The 9,565-nt window shown below is 32.4% G+C and overlaps 1 protein-coding gene across 5 annotated transcripts; it reads left to right on the forward strand.

Annotated features, from left to right (window-relative positions):
* The first annotated feature begins 2,921 nt into the window (after positions 1-2,921).
* Positions 2,922-8,603, forward strand: LOC142355075 (rho-related protein rac1A-like). 5 transcript variants are annotated; one of them, XM_075407355.1, is made up of 4 exons: positions 2,922-3,151; positions 3,711-3,952; positions 5,038-5,225; positions 7,614-8,603. In XM_075407355.1, exons 2-4 carry the CDS (start codon positions 3,772-3,774, stop codon positions 7,824-7,826), a joined length of 582 nt encoding a protein of 193 aa, XP_075263470.1. In that variant the 5' UTR covers positions 2,922-3,151; positions 3,711-3,771; the 3' UTR covers positions 7,827-8,603. The 5 variants fall into 5 exon arrangements, with proteins under 5 accessions (XP_075263470.1, XP_075263469.1, XP_075263468.1 ...); XM_075407354.1 differs by having other exon boundaries at positions 3,723-3,952; XM_075407353.1 differs by having other exon boundaries at positions 3,739-3,952.
* The last annotated feature ends 962 nt before the right edge of the window (positions 8,604-9,565 follow it).

Consider the following 9,565-nt stretch of genomic DNA (forward strand, 5'->3'; position numbering starts at 1 on the left):
CAATCGTCGCCAGGGCATAGAACCTAGGAAAAAAGAAAACAACTTCTATTATTAAATTTGGTTTGGAGCACAATTTGAAGAAAAAATTAGTATTAACTTCTTTGTTTCTTTTGCCAAACGAAACAATGCCTTGATAGGAAAATTGTTTGAAAAACTCTCATTGTTATAATATATATATATATATATATATATATATATATATATATATATACATATTTATATATATATATATATATATATATATATATATATATATACATGTACATATATATATATATATATATATATATATATATATATATAAAATATTTTAATTGTAAAAAAATTTATTTAGGACTTTTTGATTACTGAAACACGAGCTTTAAGATTACAGGCGATCATATATGACTCTCTTATAAATTTTAGGAAAACATGCGATCATACGATCTTTCTGGTCACCTGAAATTTCAAGGGACCTTTATGCTTACCAGAAAGTTGTATCTAAGCTTTAATATGACTTGCAAATTTTTTTCGTCTTTTTTGTTATTTGATCCCACTGGTCTGACAATGAGGAATTTCAAAATTATTTTTTTATATGTCTGTTGCAAAATATGTTATTAGAAGAATACTTGATATATCATTCCTGAATGACAACCCCATAGTCCTATAATGTTTATATGACTTTCGATTTCTTCTAGCAGTTATACGCGTCTCTGTATGATTCACATAAAAATTATAAGTCGTCAAAGATTAATGGGCGAGGAAAAGGCAGTTGTTGGATCTGATCTGAAAAAGTTCGTAACCATATCGTACAACAGCAATTATATAAATAGGTTTGATCAGGGCCACAGACAGTGTCCTGACATGGGGTGCAAAATGCGACATAAGACGGCAAAATTGGCAGTTTTTTTAATGCAAATATTGACAACAACGACGAGAAATATATAATTTCTAAACAACAAATCTATGAATAAAGCAAAGATATTTCAGCAACCAAAATCGGATCTGTTCTGCCCCCCCCCCGTGTTCTTCTGCCCCCAATAACATATTGCAGTAGTGCTATATTCACGCATATTTTTCACTAAAAATTATGTGTTGCTATTTATAGCGTTACAATGTAAAAAACAGCACGGCTGTGATCTCCGGGAGGAGGGGGTGAAAGTTTTATGCCCAGTAAAATGGGGCAGAGAGAGAACCATGGTGATTGATAAATTTAAAATCTTGCAAGAATCTTGCAAGAAATCTTGCAAGGGAATGCATTGTTCTTCCATTTTGCTTGCAAGATTCTTGCAAGAATTGAATCCATCTTGCAAGATTCTTGCAAGATTTTAAATCCATCTCGCAAGAATCTTGCAAGATTTTGAATTTACATTTACCTTTTTGTCCTGGTTACCTGGCTGCTTTTTTGCTGTTGGTTGAGCTGAAATATTAAATCAACTGTCGGAAAATCTTCTGAAGTCAAGTTAAAACCTGACTTTTTTGAGATTTTCCAGTATGATTTTTGTGGCTTTTCCCTCCTCCTTTTTCATTCCGGGCTTGGGACCGGCAGTGGCGGAGTTACTGAAATAAACTACTGATACAGTGTGGTAAAAAGGCCTCACTTACACAGTTCTCCAAAACAAATAAAACGACAAACACCAGATAAATCACTAAATATAAAATATATCGCGAAATTCGCAAATTTCCGTATGAAAACCCAACTTTTTTCCTAGGCAAGCTATAGCAAAAATTCTTTTTTTAGACTCTAGGTACATAGGGGATACTCCATACGAAATTTGGTTTGATTTGGACAACTCCTTGACCCAATGAAAAAGACCTATTTTTAAAATTACTTAATCAAAATTATTCGGAAATAATAGGAAGTTTCCGTATGAAATACTAATTTTTTTCCTAGACAAGCTATAGCAAGAATTCTTTTTCTCTTACACTCTACCTACACAGCGGATACTCCAAACCAATTTTGGTTTGATTTGGACAACTCCTTGACCCGCTGAAAAAGACCTATTTTTAAAATTCAATGATCGCGAAATTCGCAAAATTCCGTATGAAAAACTAACTTTTTTCCTAGACAAGCTATAGCAAAATTTCCTTTTCTACTACACTCTAACTACACAGGGGAGATTTCTGATATCAGTCATGACATTTGGTTTTTAGTTAGTTTTAGCTACCAAAAATACATAAATAATTTTTCCGGAATTCAAAATCTTGCAAGATTCTTGCAAGATTCTTGCAAGATTTTGAATCCTGGCTAATTTTTTTTCATTGAAATAGGCTTCGTAACTTGTTCAATAAACAATAACTTGCTTCGAAGATGTTTCCTAAAACACTTGTACCCAGATTTATTTTTTGGCCTTGATTGATATCTTGCAAGATTCTTGCAAGAATCTTGCAAGATTTGAATCATCTTGCAAGATTCTTGCAAGATTTGAATCCGCTCATCACTAGGGAAATACAAAAACGACAAAATTCACACAAATCCTTTGAACGCGTTTGCTCCTGTAAGACCAAAAAATAATGATTTATGTGAAAAACGACACAAATCCTTTTCACGTATTGGAATTGACCAATTTTCGACAGTTTTCAATTCATCATCTTTTTTTAAAAAATATGCAATACATGCGAGTTGTTGTATCGACTTTTTATCAGCTTAAACTCTTATATTGTATCTGGTAGCATAAAACTACCTGAAAAAAATTTAGAGGACAACTGATTTATCGAAAGTATACAGAAGCTTATTTTTAATTATCGTGCACTGTATCAGCCGCTCAAAACTATTGTGACGAACTGTGAATAATGTTGTTTCAAACTTCTATATTTAAACTATGCGGCAAAATTGAACGGTATCGTCTGTCGAGAATTAAAACTACAAAAGAAAAGATTTTTCTATCTGCATAGTACATTTTTAAAAAATTTGTTTGCTTTGTTGCAGTTTTAATTTAAATACGCTCTAATTTCGGATATTATGATAAACAGTTTTGCTTGCATTTGATCATCTAATTTTTGTTGGCCACATTCGTCTCTGCATATGAGTAAGTCTTGCTCATTTGAATAAAATCGAAATCATAATTCAATTGCAAAATTTATTTGTCATTTTTTGATCAGCTGTTCATAATCATAGTTTTGTTTGTTATAAAGTTTCCTGAAAATTGTCACAAGTGAATTTGATTATCAAGTTTGGAGCTGTTTTTTTATCACCTATTTGAGTAAAATTTTCATTTTTACGAGTTTGTCTGAGCCAGCGCTAAAAGTTTTTTAAACAATAACTCGTAGTTTTCTAGTCTTAATAAACGAGTGTGTCTGGATGTTCCGTATGCTTATAACAATTAAAAAAGTTGTTGGGCTCCATGAATATCAAAATTTCAATATTTTGTGTTTTCAAGATTTTATGTTTTAACGCGAGAAAAGGATCTATTGATCTAAATTTTTCCAATTTGGTACGTGTACTTGGATTTAGACTTGCCATATGTAGGAAGTGACATGGTCATAGTTCTGAATCAGTAATGAAATGAGACTTGTAATTAGACTTGCCCCAGTACTGAAATTGACTTGGCGTTAGGTCCGTGCAGACTGCAATATACTGCCCCCCCCCCCAGCCCCGCCCTCGAGGACAGAACATAATAATAATACACGTTTTCGACACTGATCATAGTTTGAGTATTCTATTAAGAAGTCGGTGTAGCAACTGTATTTTTACATAATATTTGGCATAAAAACGAATAATAATTGAGTAGGAAAAGAAGCAGTTCCAATAGAAATTAGCCCATTTATCAAATCTGATTGAACCCATTAACAATGGCCCAGAAGGTGAAGTGTGTGGTCGTGGGTGACGGGGAAGTGGGAAAAACTTCCATGCTCATGAGCTATGTCGAGGATAAGTTTCCCGGTGAATATGTTCCCACTGTGTTCGATTCCTACAGTGCAACAAAGACTGTTGATGGAAAATCAATTAGCCTGAAACTAATGGATACTGCAGGTTAGTTAATTAGTTAATTAGTTTAGTTAATTAGTTTGTCACTTTGAACATGTTGAATGATCAGTCCGGGTCGGGTTGTAGTGGATGCGAATTAATTTTTAAAAAACAATGGAGTGCGAAAACTACTAAAAATCAGAGAAACAAGAGCACAGAAACAATAATGTGTCAACGCGAGATATTTGCGAAATTATTCGCCTGATAATTTGAACCAGTAAGAAATTAAACAAAATTGATTAAAAAGTTTATTAATTATGCAAATGAAAAGATAGGATTTATCCGCTTAAAAGTATACCGTTTTCTACGTCTGCCAGCATTATGTTTTCAAAGTCAACTGAATGCAAGTTTGCAAAATCCGGCGTTGACATCACTCATTCGTCACTGTTTCAAAAAAACTTTGAACAATCTAAAACTAGTCATCTGGATTTCCTGTAATGAAAAAACTACTGAAAATTTTCTGTAATTATTTTTTTACGGCCTGAGAGGGGATTTTGCATTTTATGCAATGTGAACAACCTGAATAAATATGATGATAGCCTGCAGTTTTCACAAAAAAATATATATATAGATCATTAGCTATCTCACATACTCAGTTGCTCGTTCATTCACTAACTTTTGTGAAGTGTGGAAATCTGATTAAAAAAACAGGAAATTTCTTATACCGCTATTTTCCAACATTTCTCCTCGACATATTAAGCATTTTTTGCCAATGTGTGACTTTTTCTCATTAATAATATAACAATTCTTATAAGTAAAAATAAAAAAAATCAAGTTTCCGTAGAAGGTCTTGAAATAATTTTTAAAAGAAAAGGCACCCTAACTTGTGTGAAATTCGGAAACGAGATTAAACGAATAAACAGGAACTAATTATTTACTGCAAAAATATTACTGCAAAATATCTTCAAAATTTTTAAAAGAAAACTAATTCACCCTTATAGCTGAGATCTGTAAAATCTAAAATTTTAATATTTACAGAGAAAAAGGGAGTGTAATTTCATAATAATTATTATTGAGGAATCCAGCTTGATGATCCAGTTTAATGTTACCGAAGAACATAAAGAATATGTGAATTTGACTTTATTTTCTAGGTCAAGAGGACTTTGACCAAATTCGACATCTTTCGTATCCGGACACAGATGTCTTCCTGATCTGTTTCTCAGTTGTCCAGAGGTCTTCACTGGATCACGTGTTCGAAAAGTGGGTTAAGGAGATCCAACAACATCAGCCAGATTCCTGTTCTTTGCTGATTGGGACAAAAATTGACCTTAGGGGCAAAGTATGCTTAAAGTCCAATTGGTCCAAAGATCTTGCAAGATGGTGCGTAATCTTACAAGACTCTTGCAAGATTCTTGCAAGATCTTGCAAGATAGCCGTCGGTATTAGACTAGGGTTTTAAGGGGTTATGTAAAACCAGTTATATATGCATCGTTGCATATTTTACCGGTTTTGCTAAATATTCATTTCTGTCAAGTTTACTAGACTAGAAACATTAGACATACTTCTTCGGGTTTCAGCTTTTTTCGCCTGAGGTATTTAGCTCAAATTACAGCAATAATAAAAGCAGCTTTCCTCTGTGCTCCAAATAAATGATCATACGGTAAAATTGCAACCAAAAGTTCATAGTTGAGTTGAGCGTTGAGCACAGATTTGCTTGAACAGTTTTAGCTCAAGTTTTTTTCATTTCGATTCTTATAGTAATTTTTTTATAAACAATTGCGAAGGCGTCCCAATAGCTTCGATTCACTGTTACATACTAGAAACCCAAAGTACCAGAAAGTGCTAGTTTAAAATAAAATTGTCAAACGATATTGCGCAGCTTCTCAGCCTTTGCACGAATTCAATTTAACTTATAGTTTTTAAAATTTTTAGGAAATATGGTATTATATCGTACCAACTTCATTGTGTTTCAGGCTTTTATTAGTATTCAAGCGCCACTGTTGTGCAATAACTTTATGAAATCTGAAAAATAAATTAATTTCTGAAGTATCCCTTGGTATCAATTTGGGGTAAAGCAAAACGAAACTAACGTCAAATGAGATTTTTTTATTGTCGCCTCTCTACTTCCGTAAATTTTTCCATCTATAGAACGAGCGGTTTTCCTGTAGCAAGTTCATCACTCCTCTTGTTCGTCCATAATAAGATGAAATTGGACATGGGGGAAATTTTGGTCAAAAATCACATGTGAATTGATTGATAGTTCAGAAGCGATATTTACAGATGCTTACAAATATTTACAACAACGATCGCAATTCAAAACCAATATATTTTGTCTTATCAATAATTCTACCTTTATATCACCTTTGTTTATATGACTCTACTACTTTTTTATGATCTTTAATAATTTTTCATGCTCAATTAAGAAAGCTTCAATTGTTTTTGCATGCTCAACTAATAAGACTTTAAATCATATCAGCATGCTCAAAAGCGCGCGTTTAAATAGGCTAAATTGCGGATTAGAGATACACTTAATGAAAAAAAGATACCTAAAATGAACCAAAACGTGATATAAGACTTATAACCTATTTTACAACTTTCAATTATCTCAATGTTGCAAAACTGGCATAACCATTTTTGCAAAAAGTAAGATACAAAGCTTGTCTCCTATTTTTGGTCCTTTTATGTAGCTGTTCTTCGAGTGATTTTGACTAAAAGAGAAACTTTTGGGGGTATACTTCTGCGGCGCAATGAATGTGACAAGGTGACAAAGTGAAAACAAAGTGCAAAAGCCCCGCTTGAGTTACTCGCCGAACATATTATGATACGCTAAAACAACAGAAAAACGGATTAGTGCTGAGCATACATTGTACTCGTTGGCCAATGGCAGCCAACACTTTAGAGCAGCTCTGCTCAAATATGGTATATATTGTGTCTTAATCTCTATAAAAAGTCTTCAAAAAATTTCAAAATTTCTCCAATTTCATGCAAGCGCAGAAAAACTGTGAAAAAATTGTTTGTCAATTTTTTTCAGATAAACACTTTTTTGTACTTTTGGAAGCTAGTGTACAACAGTGAAATAAATCTCTTTTGACGCCATTGCATGTTTTTATAGTTAAAGATACCCATTAGAATAGAAATTTTTAATTTTATTTGGATAGCAGGGACAATTTTGCATTGAGAAGTCCCAGTGTTTAAAATGTTTTGATTATTCGTTTTCTTTTTTAGAACTGAAAATCAAAAACAAAAAACTCAAAAACTTTCAAATAGCTCCTTTTAGCAGTAAAATCCCAAATCCAGCATGCTATTGAACCTAAGAGTACTGAAGAATGATTATTTTTTTACAGACCAACCTCTCTCTAATTTGAAGTTAAAACTTTTCTCATCAAGCGTTAGCACTCTAAAGCAAAACATAAATAGCATAAAGATTCATCAGTACACAACCTAGATATTTTTATTATTTTTTTAAAGCATCTACTTTAACTAAATTTTGAAACTTTTGTACAGTGCTTAAGAAAAAAATAGCGGATATACAGTTTTCAGATCATCCGCAATTGGAAATCGATACAAAATCAATTCCGACATATATATTGCCTTTGAGCATTTAAGATTAAGGTGAAAGGAAATTTTAGGCTCCTAATTTTGAGTTAAACCCACGCAACCAAAACGCACACCGACAAATGAACCTACACGCTTCAACAAAATCAATCAATGTTCTTTTTGCTTTTCGGAGGATCCCGAAAAAATTGCAAAAAGTGAGGGTGAAAAAGCCAAGAAAGAAATTCCCAACTGCAAGAAGTACATGGAATGTTCCGCTTTGACTCTGGAGGGACTAAAAGAGGTGTTCGACGAGGCAATCAGAGTTGTGTTGTACCCGTCCAGTGACAAAGCAAAAGGAGGCAAGAAGAAGGGCGGAGGGGGAGGGGGTTGCATGATCATTTAACATGCTATGTTGACAGTAGATGTTATGTTGACAGTTGCTTGTGAACCAAAGACATAATTTAGGAAAAGTAGAAGTTATCTCATTTGAAGCTTCATTAATATTATTAATATTACTAAACATACTAAGCCACTCCGGTTGATAGCTAACAAAATACAGAACATAAAAGACGCATTTCCATTAAAAAAAAATCAAAAATTTGTAAAAGTCATTTGATGATAAACTAGGACGTTTGACAATTCTTATATGACTTTGTATGGGCATAGGAAGTTATATACAACCGTTCAGGAAATTAATTAATAGAAATTTAAGGCGATTTTGTAAATTTAAATATTTAACCAAATGTCTTTGTTGTGGTTATATAACTTCAAATTTACATTTTTGAGGATTAAAAAAAATCGGGGAAAAAATAGGTACGGTTTATTTATGTTTTCAGAAGACCGAAAATGCGACTAACGGTACCTTATCGACAAACTTTAGACTAGCCGTGGTCAATGTCAGTTCGGCTACTTTTTAATCGCATTTTTACTATAATGGCGAATTTGGAATTTTTTCACGCATTTCTCTTAAAAATTAGTGTGCTTTTAAATTATCATATTGAGTACTAACGATTTGATTTTAACAACAAATAGTTAATATTTAATACAATCTGATGTTTAGATTATTCGTAATCAATTGCGACATGCTGTACAGGTTGTTTTCATTTTGCATAATTAAATTATTTTTATAAAGTTTAGAATATTTGATTGAAATCCTGAAATTGAGTATCATTACAATTTGTTCACAACTTATCGCATCAGTTTTTTATTGCCGAAAAGTTTTGGCCTATCTTTAGATAGGAGTCACATATTTTGACAGGGAGTTAATACAAGGACTCAATTTTGTTGGATGCACAATAGTTCTATTGTTGTATCAGGTTTCGTAAATTTGAATTGACGTAAAATTGCCAAAGCTCAGCTCTTGCAACGAGAGAGGAATATTTGATTGTTAAGATTTGAATATTAAGATTTGATTGTTTGAGATCCTCTAAAACCCGCATTTATCTGAAATGTTTAAAAATTATGCGTGCAAAGCAATTAGATTATTAGGGAAATTAATGGGGAAAAATATAAAAGTTGATACCGAGAAATAATTTTTTGAAATAATTAACTTTGGGCTAATTTCAAGAATTCTTATGCTTTCGATGTTCAGTTTTTTGAAGTGATTAGATATTTTGAAAAATTGTCACATAATTGAAATAGTAACGGTTTATTTTAATTTAAATGTAAAAAAAGAAGGCTCTTATTGTGCTGCTTCTATTTTCACATCGTTGTTAACTTCTGTATGTAGTTATTTCTTTGATTTTGTAAGGAAATAAAAAAGGGGTTTAGAAAACACTGATTTCGATAAATATTAGTTCTTTCCTTCAATTCAAAAAAAGAATTTTTTTTCTACAAGTTGCCAGAATATACGGTAGAAAAAGCGTGCAATAAAAAAAGATTTCTTGTTTTTAATAGCTTTGAAAGGGCAAAAACGAACACATTTAAAAACCCTTTTGACGTTTTTGTTTCCTAATATTCGTTTCCAATGCATTATTGTTCCGACCCCTCTTGAGGGGGGAGGAACTATATATTCAACTGGGTTTTTTTTTGTTCAGTCAATACTGGCCGATCGATATATTCATCGTAGAGAGTTGAGACTGGTATCATTAGAAAACTTGTCCAGCGTAGAATATGGAATTAAAAAGATTTTTTTGATTTTCG

The sequence above is a fragment of the Convolutriloba macropyga genome, unplaced genomic scaffold, assembly GCF_964194025.1.
Source record: "Convolutriloba macropyga unplaced genomic scaffold, txConMacr16.3 SCAFFOLD_621, whole genome shotgun sequence".
Lineage (NCBI taxonomy): Eukaryota > Metazoa > Xenacoelomorpha > Acoela > Convolutidae > Convolutriloba > Convolutriloba macropyga.